Source organism: Bufo gargarizans, chromosome 2, assembly GCF_014858855.1.
Source record: "Bufo gargarizans isolate SCDJY-AF-19 chromosome 2, ASM1485885v1, whole genome shotgun sequence".
Taxonomy (NCBI): Eukaryota; Metazoa; Chordata; class Amphibia; order Anura; family Bufonidae; genus Bufo; species Bufo gargarizans.
The window spans coordinates 576,851,966-576,876,525 of NC_058081.1; the positions used below are offsets into that span (position 1 = coordinate 576,851,966).

The window sequence follows — 24,560 nt, forward strand, 5'->3', positions numbered from 1 at the left end:
ATGGAGGTATGTATCATGATTGGAGGTATATATAGATATTATCACATGGAGGTATATATCATGCCTGGTGGTATATATAGATATTATCACATGGAGGTATGTATCATGACTGGAGGTATATATAGATATTATCACACATGGGGTTACATACAGTTACAAGATATTGTAGTTATATGGTAAAAGTTGAGTGAGGCGGGTATATCTGCTCAGTTCTCTCCCATTGGCCCGCCCGTGTCAGCCCCGCCCCGTGTCAGTCCTCGGCCCCGCCCTCTCCCCGCCTGTCTCTGCCTCCCTCTCTCTCGGGCAGGACAGAGCTCAGAAGAGCGGATCACAATAGACGGGCGGGCGGCACATTCCGGACCCAGCACCCGCATCAGCAGCCATGAAAGCGGCTCTAGACATCAAGCCCACCCTGACCATCATCAAGACCGAGAAGCCGGAGTATGAGTCGTACTCCTGTGCCGGTGAGTAGCGCTGTGCGCCCTGCACTGCTGGGCGGAGGGTCCCGGGCCCCGCTCTTACCAGCCCGAGGACAACTGGCCGACTAGAGGCTGCCCCCAGAGTGCCAGCACTGGGCATCATTAACCCATTACTAGCCTGAGAGTGCCACCTCCGGACATCATTAACTCATTACTGCCCTGATACAGCCACGCCTGGACATCGTTAACCCATTACTGCTCTCACAGAACCTCCACTATGCATCATTAACCCATTACTGCCTTAATAGTGCCACCATTCGGTATCATTAACTGATTACTGCCCTGCTAGTGTCACCCATCATTATCTTCATACTGCCCTGCTAGTGCCACCACCAGGCATCATTATCCTAATACTGCCCTGATTGTGCCCCCAGGGTGGTATCATGAGGCCAACACTCCCCTATTGCCACCAAGAGGTATGACTAACCCAGTATTGCCTTGATAATGCCACCTCTGGGCATTATTAACCCATTACTGCTGTCAGTGTCTCCACTGGGCATCACTAACGCCTTGAAATTGTAACCACTGGACATCATTAACCCATTACTGCCTTGATAGTGCCACCATTCACCATCCTCTACCCATTACTGCCTTGATAGTACCACCCCTGGTCCTCATTAACTGATTACTGCTTTGAGAGTGCCTCTACTGGGCCTCATTAACTGATTGCTGCCCTGCTAGTGCCACCACCAGGCATCATTATCCCCATACTGCCCTGATTGTGCCACCTGGAGGGTATGGTGAGTCCAACACTGCCCTGATGTCACCACCAGGCATCACTGACACGACCATCGCTGGGCATCAGTGAAGGAGAAACCTATCAGTTCTTGAGATCTTTGTTACTTTGCCTTGAGCCCTATATGAAGCTGCCTGGTATATTGATGGGCAGTGTCCTGCTCAGTACAGCGTAGGGACCCCCTACCACCTTCCAGTCTCTGTCATTTGCCCTCATTGAGGGATCTGCAGTAATTGGATGTAATGAATGTGGTTCCAGCTGCTGAGTGACCTGCACGTTTGCCTTGAAGGCGGTGGGGGTCTGGAATCTCAGGCAGCAGATAAAGAGATTACAGTAATTTCATTAGTTCTGTTCCATCAGCTGAATGCTACAAGTCATGGATACATCAGGCACTGGAGGAAGAGCTGGGTAATGGCCGAGACTGCAGCTGCTGAGCACTTCTTGGACCGCACTTCCATGTATTGAGGGCTGAAGGCTCAGTTGTATTCTAAGTTCTGTAGCTCTTTACTGGACTGGTTTGCAGTAATGAGTGGGCCCTGGCCCCATTGTCAGCCACCATGTGCTGATTGTGATTACTCCTTGTTTCTTCCGATTTTGACTGGGGCAGGTCATATTATACTCCATTCATTGATGAATCCTGAATATATGGGGTGAGCCATTCCTTCCCCATGTGATGTGGCCCTGAGCTGTCACCCACACCATGGGGAAGAGGTCTCTATTACTCCTGGGTTTAGATTATGGGAGTGGAGCTTTCTTTTTCTGCTCCAGTTGTTTCTATGACTTTTGCTGGCACAGGACTTACTTTGTGCCCAGGTTCAGATAATCCAGTCATTAGAATTTTGTCTTTTGTCCATGTGGTGGGGGCTGGGAAGGTGTAAACAATCTGTAGATTACAGCTGGCCAGGGCCTCGCCCGGTCTGTGGTCCTGGGGCAGATAAGATGGTGATGACAGGGCTCATTGCTTCTCTTTGTCCTCATTACAAGCCAGATAAAGTAGAATTTGTGGCCCCATTCTTGTGTTGACCTTCTCCCTGGACATTATCCAGCTAACCTTTTTGTTTCATCTTGTACCTTGGTGAGGCAGGAAATGTGACTTCACATCTCACTGTATGGCCTTCATCAATGTCCAGAGTCGGCTGTGGACAGGTGAAAACCTATTATGACTCCAATATATAGGGAGCGTGACTGTCCAGTATTGGGGCTGTAGTTGGAATGATGTAGGGAGTGTGAATTTATGACTCTTCAATTTTGAGGCAGTAGTAGGGATGATGTAGGGCTAGTTACAGTTTTTGGGGGTCTTATTATTATTTTTTTTTCTTCTTGTTTTTAGATAATTATATTTGAATTTATGTGGTTTGTGGTAGAACCCCCTCCCCCATGAAGTACATATCTGTCATTGGGGCGGGAGCAGATGATGATTGGGAAACACTGGTTAGATTTCTCTTCTTTGGAATCTTGGAATCCGATGATGTCATCATTATCTTTCCCATCAGTACAGGGATTGCTCAATTTATCTTTGCACATCTCCCTGGGGTTAGGACTGTGGTCTCTGTACATGGGCTGTCTAGGTATATGAGCCACTGCTGCCTGTGGACGGGTAAAGAGGATTTCTAACAACAATAATTTGGGGTGGGGGGAAACGAAAATAGATCAGAAATTTCGGAATTGTATGGTTTGTTCTTGGTATTGTTTCCCAGTACAGGTTCATTAGTATTTTATTGTGTCATGTAAAAGAGCACCAATATATACGACAGGAGGGGAAAGTAGAAGCTTATACCAATAACCAGCCCCCCAGTCTAGACCCTCTTTCCCCCCCCCCCTCCCCTCGGATGTTGTCCGCTATGGGCAGCAGTCTGTATGTGGTTTGATTAGCAGTTTAATGACGTAGATAAAGTATTTGCACCCTCCTGCTCTATTGAGGAATCCATTGGTAGCCACTACCTTGTAGTAATTTTGCTTTTGGTAATAGTTAACATGATTCCCCTAAGTGACTCTTGTAGGTAACATGACTAAGGCTTGAGGCACGGGGTCTTAAACCTTCTGCTTTGTGCCTATTCCCTGAATCCTGTTTCATTTATTTTACTAAGTGCAATAAAGTGCCCTCAACCAACATAAAGGGTCTCAGAGTGTCTTTGTGTGGGTGTTTAATTAGGGTTATTGGGCTGAGACTCGGCAGAGTCCTCAGCTCTGCATGCACTGTGGTCAGGGTGAGGAAGCAGAAGCCTTGCCGTTCTTGTAGTGGTTTCACACCTCTTGTCAGAGCTGCAGCTACGTGTCTGTCATCTCCATGTCTCTAGCAGATGTTTTCTCCATACCATCATCTATGGTGAGAAGTGGGGTTACCTTTAGTCTGCCACACAAATATCAAGTCACGTCAGCTCCAGGGGCACTTCTGGACTTCCAGTGGTGATATTTTGTATATTCGATATGTATAACCATCTAGTTGGGCGTCACACCTGTGGTACTGACAATTGGGGTCTCTTGTTGAAGCGTTTTCATTACAAATAACATATGCAAATATTTTAGCATAATATTAAAGTCTAAATTACTTGTGTTCCAAGTTTGGGTGTAGCTTTCCTTTTTATAGGAACCGATTATCATAAATTTATTAATTATCGTTATATGCCCTGGTCACCTCTGATTGCCAAGCTACGGGTTAATTATCTTCATAATCAGTGGAGTTGCTGTGTAAATACAATCCTTTAGGCTGGGTTCAGACCTGAGCGTTTTACAGCGCGTCCCTACGCGCTGTAAAACGCTCAACAGGCAAGAACCAATGATTCCCTATGGGAATGGTTCTCACCTGAGCGTTTTACAGCGCGTACGATCACGCTGTAAAACGCCCGACGCCCCAAGAAGTACATGAGCTTCTTTGGGGCGTCTTGTCGCGCGTTCCCGTACATAGACTTTAGCGGGAACGCGCGACAATAGGCGTTCGCTTGTCTCTGTATGCGCGATTGCAAACGCCCGTACAATCACGCATACAGAGCGCTCCATCGCGAACGCTCAGGTCTGAACCCAGCGTTAGTGATCCTGCACTCACTATTCTGCTGCTGGAGTTACTGTCTACATACGTGATTTATTAAGTGGTAATCCTGAGTTATATCCTGTATTATACTCCAGAGCTGCACTCACTATTCTGCTAGTAGTCACTGTGAACATACATTATGTAGCCTTTATTATACTCCAGAGTTGCATTCTAAATTCTGCAAGCTTCCGCTGAACATTCACAGCATTCCCTGCTTGACAAATAAATGTGACATTACTGGCCCAGGAAGAGGTCACAGCACTCAGCAGAGAGCCATGGCCTCCTCAAACTACTGATTGGCAGCAGTGTCAGGAGTCAGACCCTCACAGATCAGATATTAATGACCGATGCTGATGACAGATCACCAATATATGAATCCCAGAAAAAACCCTTTAAGCTGGCCATGCACATTAGGGTGATTTCACTCCACCTCTTCACAAGTGTCTCCCTTGTTCAGGAGCTGGACTGAATTGACTTATTTGGCACATAACTGAGACAAACTGAGCTGAACAGAACCTATTGCCTACAATGGAGTCCGTTTGGGACTTTTTATTTTTAATGGACAAAAAAGTCCAGCATGCAGGACTTTTTAGTCCGGTCTTTTTGATGAAACCTGTGATGGAGTGAACAGAGCTTTCAACCCAGATGTGAACAAACCCTTAAGTAGCTGTTGCACAAATACTTGTTTGGCTGAGCACTGTTCCTTTTGACCCACCACACACTCTGGGCTGAGCACTGAATGCATGTATTTTCAATGGGGGGAGAAGAAAATAATACTACTTATGTCCCTCCAGACCTCTGTGGTGGGGGCTTATCTGTTGTGAGAACAAGGAATCGGGCAGGATTACATCCGACATACCCCAAGAACTGCTGTCAGAGGAGAGTCGGGGCAACCCAATAAACATTAGATAGTCAACCCACCTCCCTAAAATTGACAGGTTCAGTCAACATTCTTCCAAAGAGCACTTTTTCTTTGTGACTAAGATGGAGAAGTCTGCACCCACCTCCTATATGTTGGCTGTGGCAGGACCCGTGTGCCCTGTGGTCATGTTACATTTTACACACATGACATCTGACATGTGAGGTATCTCATCGTTAGTCTTCTGTGGCTTCAGAAATGTAATATGTGTATCTTCAGTGAAATCATTCCTTTGATGTTTAATGAAACCTGCTGCTGTGTGGAGTAGATACTGACACATTGACATGTGTGGAGCACATGCGTGTCTGCCCTCAGCTTTATTTAACCCCTTGTATATGTCCCCCCAGTCTTTTGCTGGTGAGTAGTCGGTAGTGGAGAAGCTGTCTGGTCAGGAGTGAACACTCGATAACTGTAGGCAAGATCCACCTTTGACCTGAGATCTTGGTCTCTGATCTACCATTGACCAGAGCAGAAATGGCCTGTGAATCGGGGGTCAGAAAAGATGGCTGCTTCATTTGTATGGCTGGCTGTATTGTGAGAGTTGTGCAATCTGTGGCTAGTGTTTAGTAGAGGGCTGAGCAGTTGACCGGAGCCAGGTCCTCAGCATGCATTTCTAGTCTGGGGGAAAACCCTTTAGAATCTGCGTTGGAAATCCAAGGCATCCAAGTAATCCTCTGGTTTCTCCTGTAGTTTTGCAACCGTGAATACGCCCACTGTCTACCATCCAATAGAGCTAATCCTACACCCATCTCCTATGTGGAAACCACTCAAATAAGGGAAATGCCCCTTCTTGATGCAGTTTGGAGTTCATCCACAGCCTTATCAACAGTAGTGCACATTCCCAATGACAACAATGGGAGACATGTTGACTCCACAAACAAAACCTACCATGTCGCTGAGCCCCAAAGGATCTCTCCAACTTATCGCAAGACTTCGGGTTGGGGCAAAGTTCATATTTATCCTGCCATCCTTTGTAGTTTCCCTCCGATACAGTCCAGAAATGCCAGAGGGAAACTGATGTCAGAACCAATCCCATGGTTTTTTGTGAGATCCTTAATGGCATCCAGAGCTTCAGTTTTGATGTGGGATGTCTACTAGTGGTGACCTGGAAAATGTAGCCTAGAGGTGGAAAACAGGGGGAGCAGAGAGAACCCCAATTCTTACAGCTCGGCATGTATATTACATGTCTACTTTCTGAATACTGTGAAGGACCTGAGGGGAACAGTAATGGCAGCCAGATCTTCTGACATGAGGCATGTGTATCCTGGTTTGTTTGGAATTTTTCCCACATGTCCCAGTGATGGCATGTTATGATAATGGCGTCCTGACCTATACTGAGCGTGAGGTGGGACACTGGGGGGGGTGAGAAGATTTTGCCTGGTTCCCTAAGGGAGCAGCACAAAAAGACTGTGAGAAGGAATTCCTGTAAGGAGGCCACACTTATAACTGAAATGACTTCCATATGAAAGGGGGCACTGCTGGGGGTGTGAGAAATTTTGTCCTTGGGAGTAGAATCAGTGGGTGCTGCAGTCTGCCTCTTCTGAAGCCACATGTGAGAGGGGGAGCAATCAAGACCCTTTAACCCTTTCTCAGCTGCACCAGCGCCGAAGTCCATCCTTCCATTCTGGTTCCCACATTACAAGAGTGTAAATGTCATATGTGCTATGCGTGAGGACTGCCGGCTGGGAGGAGGTCGGGCACGTGTGGGAATATTTTGGGAAGTGCAGTCAATCTGGCTGCAGAAGACGGAGCAGTGAATGATCTCCCATGCACGCTGTGACGACAAACTGGTGGTCTCGTATTACACTGGGATGACTCAATGGTAGGAGGTGGGGAGAGAGAGAGAGAGCGCGAGCGGACATTAACCCTGACACATCTGGATGGACTAGGGTGCTCACAACTCATTTTATGTGCAGGCCCATGTCTTTACAGTCCATATAATGGCTCCAAGTGACTTATCCGCCTTGACTCGGAGACTTGAGCCCCTCACTGCGAGACCTGGGGGTCTATACTGTTATTTTGCTGGTATTTTATTATATGGTATGTGTCGGGAATACAGTGGCAGCCATCACCCATGTTACCAGGGGTATATACATTTATTTACTTAATGCCTCTGTATGGAATAGCACAGCAAAAAAAAAAAAAAAAAGTACAACTATGTATAAAAGGACAGCCTTTAACCCCGTTTGGGTGAATGGTCGCCTGTGGACAAATTTGACATATGCACTAGGAGCTTTTCCCATAAAATGTGGCATCAGACATTGCAAAAAGCATGGATTTTCTGTGATTGACATTCACTTTGAGGTAGTTTTATGGTGAATGACAGGAGAATCTGTGGGGGGAAATTTATCAAAATTGGTGCAAAGGAAAAATGGCTTAGTTGCCCTTAGTAACCAATCGGATTCCACCTTTCATTTTTCAGAGCTCCTTTGGAAAATGTAAGGAACACTCTGATTGGTTGCCATGGACAGATAAGACATTTGCACCAGTTTTGACAAACCTCCCCCTATTTGCTTATGTCTGGTTCTAAATAATTTGGTGCCTGTAAACTCCTCCAATGCATCTAGTTGCGGCACACTCTCCTGAGTGTGGACGTCTGGGGTTGGTTTTTAGTTCTGTGAGGCCACATTGTACCCCCAGTAGAGAGATGTAACTGATCGGTGCTGAATCGGGGATTAGATTGTTTACATGGAGTCCACGTGTATCGGGTGTAACAAAGTCTCACCCATTGTGTGTTCTCTGGAGTGCTTCCTCTTATCCTGCATCAAGTGGCGGCCTCTTTTTGTGTGAGCCCCCAACGACTGCGATAATCCCCTGTAATGTCCTCTAATCCCATGTGAGCTTTGTCAGAGGAGCCCACCAGCTGAGCTCGGCCTGGAATATGAGCCAAGGGCTCGTGTTAGTCACAGTACAATGTAAGGTAGATGGGGAACACTGAAATTAATAATCTACAGTACCTCCACCCCCCCCATAACCCTTGCCTGACCAGAGTACTAGGGGCGTTCTCATTTTATAATGGCGCCGATATCACACATTGACATCACTGGAACTGGATTGCAGGATTTCAGCTCCTGAGCAGTGGTGTCAGATATTCTGACACCACTGGGAGACCTTTCTATTCACTAACAGCAAGCAGAGATGTTTGGAAGTAAAACAGAAAGTATGTTAGAGAGTTGCAAAACTTTTTTCCTTATATGGCACTTGGACAATCCCCTTAGAGGAGGTTTGGTGGGCTCTTACTATACAGCAGAAGCCATTAGTCATATCTGTAGCGCAGAAGACTGAGCTTATTACAGATTTTGTGGCGGAAAATTCCGCAACTGAAAATGAGTTCCATTCACCTAAATGGAGCTTGCGGAAATCCATGTGTTTGCTGCCCCATTTAAATGAATAGAACTGATTTCCAGTCGCAGAATTTTCTGCTGCGTGTGAAGGCGCCCTATTCCTGTACAACACCTTATTCATGGGGGTGGGGGTGGTCATACATATTTTTTGTGTTCCGTGCTCATTAGATCTTAAGAAAAATCCCACACCTCAGATGTCGAGCCATAAAAAAGTGTCTGGGTTCCTGATGTGATAAGATTAAGCAGGGGAGTAGTCCCATCATTCCATGTGTAATGTAAATACCGTAATAATCTACATGAATAATAATTCATATCCCTGCAGTGGCCACTAGGAGGCGCAGTGTTGTCCTAGTTCAGCAGCCACCACCTCCTACCTTCTTCATTTGCACCATAATCGGGGACGATTTTAGCATTTCTGCTGCCTGAAGAGGATAATGGAAAGTCCATGTCCCACCGCTCTACCTAATTACTCAAATTAAGAGCAAGAAAGTGAAGGCATGGGTGACTTATCTACAGAGAAAGTGTCACCTAAAGTTAAGCTCTGACTTTTGGTTGCCCTTTGACAGGTATGGCCAACCTGCGGCTCTCCAGCAGTTGCAGAACTACAACTCCCAGACTGCCCAGTCTGCCTACAGCTATCAGACTACCGTTGTAGTTTTACAACAGCTGGAGAGCCGCAGGTTGGCCAGCCCTGCCCTATGACATACTGTTGGCACCCACTCCCAATATTTTATGCATCTTCTATGGCTCGACATTTGGTTTTCGGGGAGGTGCAGTAGTCGGTAACATTCCTGCAGAATCCAGTCCGCTGCCATCAAGGTCTCTCAGATCTTAATCGTCCTTTGCACAATGCAGGGTTGGTGTCCTTGAGCCTCGTCCAGGCTGGTTTAAGGGCTAATTAAGGACAAAGGAACATTCCTGGTGCAGCTCGCGGGGCCACATTCATGACTATGAAATGCGGCCCCTGAATGCTTCACAGATGATCTGAGTCACCCAGATCCTGAGATGCTCTCTGTCAAAACTTGGGGTCGACTATCCACAATGCTGGAGACGTTCCAGACATTAAGCTTGTCCGAGGCGGCGAAATCCTTTGATGAATAACCCAGCACATGGACATGATGGTAACAGCTATAGTCCGTATGGTGAAGCCTTCATACTGATATCTTGGGGACAACGGTGTGGACAGTGTACGGCTAGCTGACTAGAAGACAAGTGAATGCGATCTATTGCTCCCTGTTATCAGCTATCAGGATGGGAAGAATATCTGCTCACCATTATCTCTAGTTCTAGGATTCCGCAGATACACATATATCCATATATTGGACATTCCTGTTATTACTCTCTTGCACTGTTAGGCATAGGCCTTGTCCACACTTCCATTTTTTACGGATGTGTGCTTTTAAATGTCCACATTTCAGTATTTTTTTTAAATAAAAAAATCACGGAGATGTGCTTACTTTGATCTGTGATGTGGACCAAGCACGCCCATGTAAGTTTATGGGTCTGTGAAAATCAAGAAGACTGATAGAAAATGCTCTCCTGGGTGAGACTGAAGTTGCTGCTTGGGCAACTAGCCCCGATCCAGCAGCGGTCTGAGAGGGCAGACATGGGCCGTGATGGGGAGGATTGTCCATATGAAGGTCGCCACTGATAAAACGGATTTCTGGTTGTCGGATCCATCATGTTAGTTACAGATAATTACCAATCGTCTTTCCTGGTCGGATTACTCGTTTGACGTCTCTACATAGGATTCTTTTACATTTTATGGAATTTCCCATGTTGTGACACCATGTTGTGAGTCAGTGCAGATTAATACAACCCCCCCCCCCCCCACCCCCCAAAAAATGGATTAACCCTGCGGTTATTGGAAACACAATGGATGTGGCAGCGACACACTGCTGCGTACTTGGCACGGCGCAGCGCGGTGTGTCAGGATGCTCAGCTCCGGATTTGGCTCTGAAATCTGGCAAATCATTTGTTCCTAGAGATAAATATGGGTTTGTCAAGTTCTGTGTAGAAGCTGCTGAACATTTGGCAGCCAGGAGCGGTGTGTGACACAGCAGACTGTTCCTGGAAGGAGTCTCTATTATTAGAGGCCTCGAGACGATCTCCCAATAAAACGTTCTCACGTGTTGCACAGGACTGTGTGATCTGTGACCCTGTGTAGTGGGAGACGCTCATGAACTCTGCGGATCCATGCTATACTATCCTTGCTATTAAAGGGCCAGTCCAAGTAAAGCATAATCAATACCATTTGCAAACATTGTATTATACTTTGGTCTTTAATTCGTCGCCATTTCCACGACCTCTGCTCGCTGTCGGTGAACAGAAACCATCTCGTCTATATGCAAAGTCTGAAAATCTGCATACAGCTGAGGGTTTGTTACAGTTTTAGTCTGTGAGATGGACTAATACATTTTACCTGCACTAGTGCGTTCAGCTATCATATATGTGTTGCTGCTGTATTTAGCTCACAGAGAATTATGCAGACTGGATGCAAGTGTAGCAAACCCTCATCTGTGCGAAATGTTAGGTCTGTGCAGCAAGCAGAGCCCATAATGATCTAATCCCTATAACCAGTGTAAGGGGCAAGTGATTAAAGGGATTATGCCGAGTATGATCGTTCTGCCCTGTCCACAGGATAGGAAATAACTGGTGAAGATCCGACCGCTGGGATCTCCACTGATCCCCATATCTCCTGTGGATAGGGGATAACTTTCGTACTTTGCACAACCCCTTTAATGTAGGATGGGATGAAATGTTAGATATCCCCGACGTGGTTTTGGTAACCTGTGTCTCTCTTGCAGATATAGAGTGCGCTGATGTTCCCCTGCTGACACCCAGCAGTAAGGAGATGATGTCTCAGGCTCTTCGGGCCACCTTCAGCGGCTTCACCAAGGAGCAGCAACGTCTTGGCATCCCCATTGGTGAGTCTCATGACTGATCATATATTATAGAGTAGTTAATTTTTACCCCAGTCAGTTCTTATCAACAAGTGAAGAGATTTAGTGGTATCTAAGGCTACTTTCACACGAGCGTTTGGTGCGGATCCGTCATAGATCTGCACAGACGGATCTGCGCCGATAATACAACTGCATGCATCTGTTCAGAACGGATCCTTTTGTATTATCTTTAACATAGCCAAGACGGATCTGTCTTGAACACCACTGAAAGTCAATGGGCGGATCCCTTTTGCATTGTGTCAGTGATAACTGATCCGTCCCCATTGACTTACATTGTGTGTCAGGCCCTGAAACAGATCTCACAAATGGAAACCAAAACGCCAGTGTGAAAGTAGCCTTAGGGGGCTTTACAGCGCACAGTTGTCGGACAGATTATCGGGAACGAACGTTACTGTGAACACAGGTTTGCGATAATCTGCCTGTGTAAATGTGCTGCCGATCACCCAATGGATGAGCAAACCTCTCATTCATCGGGGGCAGAGGTCTCTCGTGCAGCTCATTAAATCATAATTTTGGGGAAACAGGTTTTGCCATGCCTCCCAGAAAGATTGACTCTGTGTGAGGACGAGTGATGGCAGCAGTGAAGGTGATCAATGCATGCAAATGCAGCTCTTCGCCTCCAGTAATGGCAGTTTTTGGGAAAAAACGGTTCCTTCCTGATAATTGTCTGCTCACTCTGTGTGTGTCTAAATGTGCCCTTACTTTCAGCTCTAGGGTATAATGTAGGGTCACTCATAGTACCAAGCCTGATAGGAACACTGTCACTTCTGTCTCTCCACCAGACCCTCGAGAATGGACAGACGCTCACGTCAGGGACTGGGTGTCGTGGGCGGTGAACGAGTTCTCCTTGAAGGGTTTAGACTTCCAGAAGTTTCGCATGAGTGGGGCAGCGCTGTGCGCGCATGGGAAGGAATGTTTCCTGGAATTGGCGCCGGATTTTGTAGGAGACATATTATGGGAGCACCTAGAAATCTTACAGAAAGGTAACGTATTATGTCTCGGTTTCGCTTTTGAGTTGCTGTCGGTTTTTGTGTGCAGCATCTTTTCCACTGTGGCCTCCGTTCTTGAGCAGCGATCAGACTGGGAATCATGGATTTGATCATATAAGAAGCTCTAATATTGTCTGACCAGGGCCACAGTCGTATGACATAACGGTGCGGTCAGATATAATTCTGGAGTATTCTCACTTATGTCATGCAGGTCTGAAGAAGAGGTTGCTCTTCACTGTGGAGAGCTGTCAGTAACCAAGTTTCTTTCTTTTTATCTTCTTCTCCACCTTTTGGCTCAGAAGACTCAAAACTGTACCAAACGAATGAGATGGCCCCAGCGTACCCAGAGTCCAGATACAGCTCCGACTACTTCATCGGTGAGTATTGCTGGAGCCCGTCTGAACCAGCTTTTTGGTTGGACATTATGGGTTTGCGCACACAGGCCATTACATTGGGAGGTTTGTGATGTAGTTTTTTAAAAATTAAGCAGCATGCCCTGTCCAAAGACGTATTTATAAAACATTGCACATGCATGTATTTCCATGCAGTTTGGTATTGGTCAGTGTGTGCATGTATCCTGAGCATGGACTCCATACATGTCACTCACAACATGCGCCGTAGAAGTTTCATTAATACGATGGGATGCGACTGATGTAAGTAATGTCATGTATTGCAGGTTACGGCATAGAACACCCACAATGTGTCCCACCATCCGAATTCTCAGAGCCCAGCTTCATCACCGAATCCTATCAGACATTGCACCCTATCAGCTCAGAAGAACTCTTGTCTCTAAAATATGAGACTGAATACCCCTCTCCACTCCTGCGAGACCCCCTACCGCCTGACTCGCTCCAGGGAGACTATTATAATATCAAACAGGAGGTTGTTTCTCCAGATAACATGTGTGTGGGACGGATCAGCCGAGGTAAGAGCTTCTGCCAAAACACATGAGGGGGAAGGGGAGAATGCAGACGATCACTGAACATGATGGAATAAAGATATCGAGGGATTTACACATTCTTATGATTTGAAAACAATTTGAAAGAATCTTGTTGTGCATCAGTGGCTGATAGAAGTTGTGTTTAATGTAGAAACGTTTAATAAATAGGAACATTGTGAATTCCGCTTAGATTACGGTCATGTATACTGCACAATGTCTCTTCCAGGAGAGGAACAGACTACCAGAGTTTACCATATCCAGCATAGCCGGATAGCCCCATGGACTATAACATGATCCAATGAGGAGCTGTCTGGTTTCTGGCATAAATTCTGGCTTTCAGTCCGGCAAGAAATACTGCATGCAGCAGTATTTGTCCGGTTGAAAGCTGACATTTATGCCAGAAACAGCCCGATCCCCCTTGGATCCTATTACAGTCAATGGAAATCCGGCCATAAGCGTCAGTATCCGCTGCTAGATATGGTAAACTCTAGTAGTCATTTCCTCTGTCGGAACAGACTACGTGCTGCATATGTAACCGTAACCTTAGCGTTTAGTTAATTGGAGTCAGAAATCTTTGCATATGGGAGTTTAAAATGAGTGTAGACTTGGAAGAAGGTAACTTGGCAAACATCCTTGGTTTTAAAGAGCACTTTTCACCACTCTTGATATTGCTGTTTTAATAGCTTCATGCATTCCCCATGTAATAACAATTCTGGAGCATCTATTCTTATGACTCTGTTGTACCATTCCTTTATTATTTCTACTAGAAGTTATGAATGAATTGCTAGCAGTCTGCAGTAAGGGTATAGAGGGGAGGTAACCAGTTGGGGGGTGTACCTGCACAGACTCACTCTATCCAATCAGTGCTGCCATTTTTAGACTGTGCAGGTGCAGATCTCCAACTGGTTACCTCCACTCTGTGCCCTTACTGCAGACTGCTAGCAATTCATTCATAACTTCTAGTGCAAATAATAAAGGAACGGCACAACATAGAGCCATAAGAATAGATGCTCCAGAATTGTTAGTTCGTGGAGAATGCATGGAGCTATTAAAATGGGTGTGACAGGTCCTCTTTAAAGGGCTTCTGTCACCCCATTAAACCGTTTTTTTTTTTTTCTTTACTAATAATCCCTACACTGCGATCTCATCATACATAAGCTAATTAATGATTTTCGTTCAGTAGAATTTGTTAAAAATCGATTTTTGAAATATGTAAATTACCTTGCTACCAGCAAGTAGGGCGGCTACTTGCTGGTAGCAGCCGCGTCCTCCGATGGTAATGACGCCCCCTCTGCTTGTTGATTGACAGATCCCGTCCGCTGGCCCTGCCTGTTTTGATTCAATATCTGGCGCCTGCGCCGCGGCCGTACCTCTCTTCAATCTGCGCAGGCGCACTGAGAGGCGGCCACTCGCTCGGCCGCTCCATCCTCAATGCGCCGATGACGTCACATCTACACCAGGCGCATTGAGGAGCGAGCGGCCGCCTCTCAGTGCGCCTGCGCAGATTGAAGAGAGGTACGGCCGCGGCGCAGGCGCCAGATATTGAATCAAAACAGGCAGGGCCAGCAGAGAAAGGGCCAGCGGACGGGATCTGTCAATCAACAAGCAGAGGGGGCGTCATTACCATCGGAGGACGTGGCTGCTACCAGCAAGTAGCCGCCCTACTTGCTGGTAGCAAGGTAATTTACATATTTCAAAAATCGATTTTTAACAAATTCTACTGAACGAAAATCATTAATTAGCTTATATATGATGAGATCGCAGTGTAGGGATTATTAGTAAAGGAAAAAAAAAAAAAAAACTGTTTAATGGGGTGACAGAAGCCCTTTAAGTGTGCCTCTCCAGCTGTCTTGTGCAGTGACAATTTTCAGCGTGATTGAAGTTTAGCCAATATGTACTGCCATAACAGTCACAGCTTAATCCCTTTATGGTATTTCCACACGGGGCGAACCCACTGTACATTTTCTGCAGCGGAATTGCACGTGGAAAATCCACAACATATTACAGTAGCAGCAAAGCGGAGGAAAAATCTGCAGAAGCTTTAAACAACTGAATCTGCTGTGCAGATTTTATGCTGCAGATTTCACTCATTGCAGGGCACAGGGTGAAATCTGTGTAACCCATGCAGACTTTGGCAGCGATCCATTGCAAATTTTCTGTAGCAAAATACATCCCATGTAGATGTACCCTTAGACTGATGCCTACACTTATCATGTCATCCTTCAATTCGGCTCTATTAACTTTGGCCAATCTTCCGGACAGGTAAGCTCGGAGGACAGGAGTCATTTGAAAGCATTGAGAGCCATGACAGTTGTGACCGGCTCACCCAGTCCTGGAGCAGTCAGTCTTCCTATAACGGCCTCCAGCGTGTTCCCTCATACGACAGCTTTGACTCTGAGGACTACCAACCTGCACTGCCCAATCACAAACCCAAAGGAACATTCAAGGACTATGTGAGAGACCGAGCCGAGCTGAATAAGGACAAGCCGGTCATCCCCGCCGCTGCCCTGGCTGGATACACAGGTACAGCTCTTACATTGTAAAAGTGTGCTGTGCAGTGGGGAAATTTAGTGAGTTGCCAGAGCGTTGGGCTGATACAGAGCTGAGCGACACAGCACCCGCCTCATCTGCTTGATGTTTAAATGCCTGAGATTCCAGCTGCAGCTGGTATGGAAGGCGAAGACTAGAGACTGCAAACTGCCTAGTAGTGAGTGGGTGGTGAGGAGCGCATCTCACTCGACTCGGCAAGTTCCTAAATTGGGTCATGATTCCTGTCTCTGATAAGTAAACCTGAAGCTGCGCCTAGGACAACACGAAAAGCAGCTTTAGGGTTTTGGTGTTTTTTTTTGTTTTTTTTCAGTTACAAGTCACTTTCACACCTTCTGTGTGACTGACGTGATAGTATCTGAGGTGCTGAGACCCAAGTTGGTCTCGCCAAGCACAGTTAAGAGGTGTTAGCCATGGAGAACACAGAAGATGCTTGAAGACAGTTACAAAGTAGAATCGCAACTCATGACCTTTATAGGCCTGTGCTATAGGGTTTTATATATGGAAAAATATAATGCAAAGACGAGGCTCTCATAGCAGACAGCTTCTACAGTGAGGACCAGCTAGCTGCTGTGAAGTTTCCATGCAGCAAATATCACCACAATGTCAACCATTCTCAACTATCCTACTAATAGTATTTTATCTTTCATCATTAGTCATCCTCATAATTTTTTATTTTATTATTGTATGGTATTCATTGTAAGCTGTAGTTGTAGAAATCTTCAGCTTCTGGTCAGTGGCACTCATCTATGGCCCCCACGCGTGTGGGGTGTGTAAAGGACTATTCTGTCCATAGTCCCTCATGGCCCTCTCGTGTGACCATAGTCCTCTTGTTACTGTATCTCCAGGCTTTTCTTGCATCTTAATTCCTTTTCTGAGATAGAACAGTATCACATGTGTGACCTACATCCACCATTTTATGAGACAGATTTATTTGACTCTTCAGCAGTAAATGTCGAGTGTCCCCTCCTCTCCCCCCCAACTTGCCAATCTTTTCCTAAACAATTCCAACAGAGATACACAAACTATACATCCATATACTCTCCCAGGCCACAAATATGTACACAATGGGGATGTGGATAACGTTCCCAGGCGGCGGCTCTGCGAGTCCTCTCGCCAGATGGAGAACATTTGGACATTGTGTTTACATAGACCCTGACGCAGACAATGTGGGCTGCAGATAGGTGGCCTTTATCAGAAGCTGCTGACTCGCCTGGTCCTCAGGTACATCATTTCTGATGGGCCATGTCTGTAGACTTTTCTGTTGATTGTGTCATGATCGCTACAGTGGATGCACGATCTTGTGTACATCATAAAAAGTTGTACTTTCCCTATTAAATCTACGAATTGCTGTTGAAACAGAGACAACGCAACATGGAGTCCGGGATAAGAGGCTAAGAGGCGCCAGGGGGAGCGGACGGATAAGACCGCATGTCAGCCACTCGATATCTGAAGAAATATTTTCTTACTTAAACAGAAAATGCTCTTGTGAGCCTGGGAACGTTCCCTTCCTCCGAGCACCCCTGGGACTTGCGGTCGCTGCGCTCACAGCTGTGGCCTGAAGGCCAGAGCCAAAAGTGTGCACAGGTCACAATTCATTTCAGGCCTTCATAGCGCAGTGGCCTCCATATTGTGCATTATAGATGCAGCACAGCCGAATTCATCTCTGCTTTGTACATCTTAATAAGACTCTTTGGAGACTGTTAAATATGTTTCCCCATCTCCAGCCTCTCCATTAATGCTCACTGTGTTTGGGTCCATGATAAGGCGACCATTATGTAGCTGCAGACCAGACAGTGCCCCAAGAAGGGGACAGAAGGGGTCTGTTTATATCCTTTTATTTTTAGAATCAGGGTCCGTCCGTCCATCCCCCCCCAGTTTCAGAATGGGTAGGCATTTTTTCCCGATGAGGCTAGCGCATTCCTATCATGTGACTGACTAGATCAGGCCGCCATGCCTGGCTGTGGCCTGTAACAGAGACTGCATTGTGTGCAGGGATAGCATGTGAGTCCCATTGACTGCATGTAGTCTTTGAACCCTGTTTAGGTTAAGGGTCATCGGGTTACAACGGGGGGACACAAATGTGCTGTTATCAACCAGTCTGTGGTCGCTCGGGGACTTTCCAGCCTGTTACCACCACCAGGGCCCAAGAATCCAGTCTCGTCCATGAAGCAGTCACATGTTTAAGTAATGAAGTAGACAGACTCATATGGCCGTCGTTTTCAGTAGACGCATTGTTCTGTGCAACTGGAATAGGCAAGATCCCTTCAGGGGCTGTGACTGGGATGCCATCTAGTTACAGACGCTCACAATTAGGGGGTTATATGTAGCATTCATCCCCTCCGATTGACATGCTCTGAGTAGTAGCTGTCTTTTTGCCTATGGAAACAGTTGACCAGTTTGCCAGGGTGAACCTATTGGGGGCTTCCCTTTTGGTGATGTAATTATAAGGAAAAACAAAAGGGGCGCAAAATGTGTCACAGCTGCCGAGGGACCCCGATTATTCTGTAATGGTGGGTGTTTAGTTCTTGCGTTCTAGGTCTCTAGATTGTTGTCATGAGTGCGGGATATTGCAGAGGTGGTGACATGTCATTTCCTCTGCATCTAAACATGTGCTAACACTAACCTGTGTGAGATTTCTTGGCCTGATGCGAGTGTTAACCTCACTACATCCTGCTGCGCTGCAAGAACACCGGGCTCTGCTGTGCAGGTTGTCCACTGTATGAGCTCAGCTGCACCAGGAGCAGTCATGGAAAAGGTGCAGCTGTCTGAATCCACCCTCATTTGTGATTTCTCCTCTAGCAGTTCTTTAAAGGGAATGTGTCCTCAGAAAAGGGTCTATTGTTATTATAGTTAACAAATTTATTTATTTTTTGCTGGTGTTTTTTATTTTCCACGTCAATAATATTTAAACTTAAACCATAAAATGCTGCAGTTATCTGCGTATCTGTCATTCCAATCCTGCCTGTAATGATATCACCTCTTTGTATAGATAAGACGGGATCCTCCATGCACAATAGGTGGTTGTCAAAGCTTATCTATTCTTTCCTTATACAATCACCTCTGCACAGGTGACAGAACCTGCCTAGAAAATTCACCCATAGAAGTCAATGAGGTCAAGGTGAAGTTAAATGTCCCCCAGAGGTCTTGTATGACTTTTTATGGGGGACGCAAAGTGTAAAAAAAAACAAAAAAAACGATGAAGTGTTTTATAAAAAGAAAGGAAAAAAAATTTCATATGTAAAAAAAAAAATAAAAAATCCCCGATTTAAGTAATTACAAAAAAAGTTAATGGAAAATAAATAAATAAAATAGACATATTTGGTATCGCCGCGTCCGTAACGACCGGCTCTATAAATATATTACATGATCCACCCCATCCGATAGACAACCTAAAAAAAAAAAGAAGCCATTTTTGTCACCTTGCATCACAAAAAGTGCAACTCCAAGTGATAAAAAAGGTGCATGTCCCACAAATGGTACCAATAAGTCACCTCATACCGAAAAAAAATAAAATTAGCCCCTACATAAGAAAATCACGCAAAAAAAACAAAACCTATAGCTCTCAGAACATGGAGACATTAAAACATAATTTTTTTTGTTTCAAAAATGCTATTAATGTGTTAAAGTGAAATAAATAAAAAAAATAAGTATACATATTGGGTATCGCTGCGTCCGTAACAACCAGCTCTATAAAAATAACACATGACCTAACCCCTCAGATGAACACCGTCACCTTACATCACAAAAAAAAAACACCAAGCGATCAAAAAGGCGTATGCCCCCCAAAATAGTACCAATCAATCACCTCCTCCCGCTTAAAATGAGAGCCTACCTAAGACAATCGGTCAAAAAATAAAAAACTGATTCTCAGACAATGGAGACACTAAAATGTTATTTTTTCTTCTTTAAAACGGCTATTGTGTTAAAGTGAAATACATTTTAAAAAGTATACATATCACATGACCTAACCCCTCAGGTAAACACCATAATAAAAATAAAAACAGTGCCAAAAAAACATTCACAAGCGCATCACCAAGCGATCAAAAAGGCGAAAGCACCCCAAAATAGTAGCAATCAAACAGTCACCTCATCCTGCAAAAAATGATACCCTAACTAAGTCAATTGGTCAAAAAATAAAGTGAAACTTAGAAAAGTTTGTAAAATCAGTTTTGAGTAACTTGAGGGGTGTAGTTTCTACAATGGGGTCATTCATGGGGGTGTTTCCACTATGTAAGCCCCACAAAGTTACTTCAGACCTGAACTGGTCCTTTTAAAAAGTGGGTTTTGGAAATTTTAAGAATTGCTTCTACAATTCTAAGCCTTCGAACGTCCTAAAAAAAAAAAAAAAAAAATGACCTTTCCAAAATGATGCCAACATGAAGTAGACATATGGGGAATGTTAATTAATAAATATTTTGAGTTATCACTTTCTGTTTTAAGCAGAGAAATGTAAATTTAGAAAATTGTGAATTTTACAAAATTTTTGGTAAATTGTGGATTATTTTATAAATGAAGGTGAAATATATCGACTCAAACTTGCCACTGTCATGAAGTACAATGTGTCACGAGAAAACATTCTTAGAATGGCTTGGATAAGTAAAAGCGTTCTAAAGTTATTACCACATACAGTGACACATGTCAGATTTGCAAAATTAGGCTCTGTCAGGAAGGGGGAAATCGCCCGGATGTGAAGTGGTTAAAAATTGTCACAAGTCCTCTTTTTAACCAGCCGTGCGACAATAGTTTTCCAAAAATGACAGCAGGAAGTGGTGGGCGTTGCAGATGCTCCAGAGGTTGTCCACTATTTTTGGATACGTGCCAGGTTGATACTTCATTGCCGCCGTGACAGCTTCAGGGGGAGGTGGAATGTCCTCCACTTTCTGCTCTCCCTTTTGGAAAGATTTAGAGGTTTTTGTTTCTCCATACTCCTGCCTGTATCTCAGGTTCACAGCTTTCAGGTCTGATTGTTCGGTTCTTTTCCTCCAGGCAGTGGACCCATCCAGCTCTGGCAGTTCCTCTTAGAGTTACTAACAGACAAGTCATGCCAGTCCTTCATCAGCTGGACGGGGGATGGCTGGGAGTTTAAACTCTCCGACCCAGATGAGGTAAGTTGCCAAAATTTCACCACAATGTCCCAACCTTTAAATGACCAGTTACCATTTGAGGGGGCCAGTTTCCCTCTAGGCAGAAATAGCCTGGTACAAGTAAAGGTATTGAACCTCCCAATAGTCACATTACTATCGAGTTAGTATTTAGTAGGTAAGCACCTGTCTCACGCCGGCACTATGCATCTCATAGAACCACTGCTCAATAGTTGAATTAACCCATTAGGTTGCCGGCTTGCTTAAACAAAGTGTTTGACTGCAGCAGATCTGACTTTGAACACCTACACCTCAGCAGTGACCTGCCATTGTAGCACGTGAATGCTGAAGCAAGTGATTGGCCGAAAAGGTCATGGTATCAAAGCCATTTCTTGTCCACTGGGGACCAGATGTGGCCAGTAACAGGGTAATCGTGGGGGAATGGTGGGACTGCAGACAGGTGAGTTGCTGTGTGTTTTTTTTTTTGTTTTGTTTTTTTTATTTACTATAGTTTGGCGCGATTGGGGTTGTCAGCTCCTAAGCCACACAATTCCTTTAAGTTTAAGGGGGAAAAAAAGCTTGTTGCACCTAAACTCCACTCCTTTCTGATGCCAGCCTCTCCCTAGTGACTTTGGTACTGCCCGGCCCTGTCAAATGAGCCAGAGAGAGGCTGAATACACAAAGGGGCGGAGCTTGTGTGCAACAAGAGCAACAGTGACACCCTCATTGCTCCAAATGCCTAATTTGGATATTAAGAAAAAGTATCACAACTTGGAATGGAGGCTCAGGTCAACAAAAGAAAAACTGTGTTATAATCTGGTGAACTACAGCTATGTGTCTATATGGAAACAGCGGGCTAGTGAGGTCGCTGGTGACAGATTCTCTTATGTGCGTTGCAGTCCGCAAACTTTAATAGAAATATCCAATCCTTGTCTGCAAAACAGACTAGTATAGGACATGTACGGGCAACGCACAGTGTGCTGTGTGCATTTTTTGTGGCCCCATTGAAATGAATGCTTCCGCATCCAATCTGCGAAATGCAGATTGGATACAGACAAAAAAATTGGGTTGTGTGCATGAGCCCTCAAGCAGCCGATATTTACTACTTGCAGTGTATCGTACCACATGGTTCACATTTGTTTCCTTTTTTGTTTTTTGATAGGTTGCCAGACGTTGGGGCAAAAGGAAAAACAAGCCTAAAATGAACTACGAGAAGCTGAGTCGCGGTCTGCGATATTACTATGATAAGAACATCATTCACAAGACAGCTGGGAAGCGATACGTTTACCGCTTTGTATGTGATTTGCAAAGCCTCCTTGGGTATGTTCCGGAAGAGCTTCATGCAATGCTAGACGTGAAACCAGACACTGATGAATAAGGACACAGGCTGGGGGGGGGGGGGCGATGGTGACAATCAAAGACAAAACCCTAGGGACCCAAACTGCACCCTCCACGCCCACAACGGTTTATATACATTGGACGCGGAGGATTCTGGGAGGCGATCTTCCATCGTTTGCGAGATGGAAATTGACTGTGAGTCTTGGTTACTGAAGATCTGTCGGATGTTGCTCACCTTAAGGCTGAAATGGAAGAGCGACGTGATGGCTTCTGTGAGCGAGCGTATTCATTCCAGACGTTGTGCCAGTATTTCTCATGTTTTGCTAATGAGACCTTTTCCTTATTGTCGTCTGCAAGCAGCGGAGAGGCGGTGAACTCCAGCTACCCGTAGGTGGAGGAGTGGCGCTGCCATATAAGGAAGGGGTAGATTTTTATATTTCATGTTTTTCATGGTTTTTGTTTTCATGAAGCTGAGTGTTTCACCTTACAGAAATCTTACTCAGGACACAATTCATAACTGTAGCAACCAAACGCAGCTCTTCCTTGCACAAGTCTCGCTCCTCGGTCTCACTAATTTATGTCTTCTGCTGAGCCTCTGAGACAATGGTTGCACCCACATCCTGTTTGCCATCTTGCGTATTCCCAGATTTGTATTTTTATAGAAAAGGAAAATATATGTATATATTTTATAAAAAAAAAAGAAAAAAAAACTGTAAAAGAGAATTGTACAGATTTAAATTGCTTTGGTTTTTCCAATGTGCCAAAGAGGGTTAATATGTTCTTTAATGCTCCGCTATGACAATCTTTTGTGTGTGGCCCTTGATATTGGCACAGTATAGGACGCTGTCATTTCTTAAGGGTTCCACCTGTAACTATTTTACTGTCTGGGCAACAAGGTCTACGAGAGGACCAGGATCTTGTCCCCTTTAAGCTGTAAAAGTCTAGGGATCATTTCAAAGGAGGTGGCCATTTGTGATGAACGTGCTGCTGCACCATTGTGGAGATGCTGCTGCAATATCATTGTCCTCGCCATCTACGGAAAAATGATACAGAAATGCAGGGCCGCTCTACCCTATACATTCCATGCGTCCTCTGCAGTAACCCTTTGCAAACTGACAGGCATTGGGCATACTTGAGTTTGTAATTTTTGTATATATATATTTTTTTTTTTATCTATGAGAAATAAAGATGATTATTTAAAGCACCAGTTCCTCTTATGACTTCAGCGGATAATGAACACCCTCCATGTTCAGACATCTGAATGTTTGTGTCCATAAACCTGCCTTCTTTTTCTATGTATAATTGTAAGGTCAGTTTGGCCAGTGCTTCAGTATCGGGAGAGTAAACTGGTGCTTTAAAGCACAGACAGTGAAGGCAAAGAGACTGGTCCTGTTCTTTAGGGTCCATTCGCACGTCCACATCAGTTTCACAAATTTGAATCTGCACAGCATACAATGTTTTAACCAGATCTGTCTCCATAGTGGACAATCAGGCCTTACACGAGGTGGTGGAATAAACTGCAGGTGCCTTAAACAACTGACCATTATAATAGTTCATACATCGTCCTGAACAGATTGGGGCAGGGTAAATGTACTGGGACATCTTATTGGTATCAGGACTGGTTCATTGTTGGGATTATTGGAGGTCCCTGCTTCAAGGACTTTATTAATATTGTGACAGATCATACATGTTCTCTTCAAGATCCCATAGTCGGTGGAAGTAAATAGTAAGGTCTCTGACCACAGCAGAAAGACTCAAGGTGTCTATAAGGTGAGGATGGAGGGGATGCAGTGCTTCCCCCACTTTCAGTACGGGTACTTAATGATGGTAGTATATTGTGGCAAATAAACTCTGAGCAGGAGCGTTCACCAACTAAGCTATATTAGTAGTAATAAGTCAGAGCAACATGACTTGTATTTTCTCTTGACAACGTTTCGCTAGTCTTCGACTGTTTTTTCTCAATTAGAATCTAATTGAGAAAACCAGTTGAATGAATGACTAGCGAAAGGTTTTCAAGAGAAAATACAAGTCCAGTTGCTCTGACTTATTACTACTGATGTACCATGACCTAGATGAATGAGAACCTTCAGACACCTCTACTAAGCAACTGAGAATACATTTCTGCAGTGACTTACAGCAGGTGAGGCCCTCAGGCAGTCCAATATCCTGTGTTTGGATAATATACAGATCCCC

General features: G+C 44.9%; 1 protein-coding gene across 2 annotated transcripts; it reads left to right on the forward strand.

Moving 5' to 3' along the window:
• Window positions 1–306: 306 nt before the first annotated feature.
• On the forward strand, window positions 307–23,571 carry ETS1 (ETS proto-oncogene 1, transcription factor). 2 transcript variants are annotated; one of them, XM_044281767.1, is made up of 8 exons: window positions 307–464; window positions 11,314–11,433; window positions 12,252–12,452; window positions 12,758–12,835; window positions 13,135–13,383; window positions 15,661–15,921; window positions 20,935–21,053; window positions 22,192–23,571. In XM_044281767.1, the coding sequence occupies exons 1-8, from the start codon at window positions 383–385 to the stop codon at window positions 22,405–22,407; spliced, it is 1,326 nt and encodes a 441-aa protein (XP_044137702.1). In that variant the 5' UTR covers window positions 307–382; the 3' UTR covers window positions 22,408–23,571. The 2 variants fall into 2 exon arrangements, with proteins under 2 accessions (XP_044137702.1, XP_044137703.1); XM_044281768.1 differs by having other exon boundaries at window positions 12,761–12,835.
• Window positions 23,572–24,560: the final 989 nt, after the last annotated feature.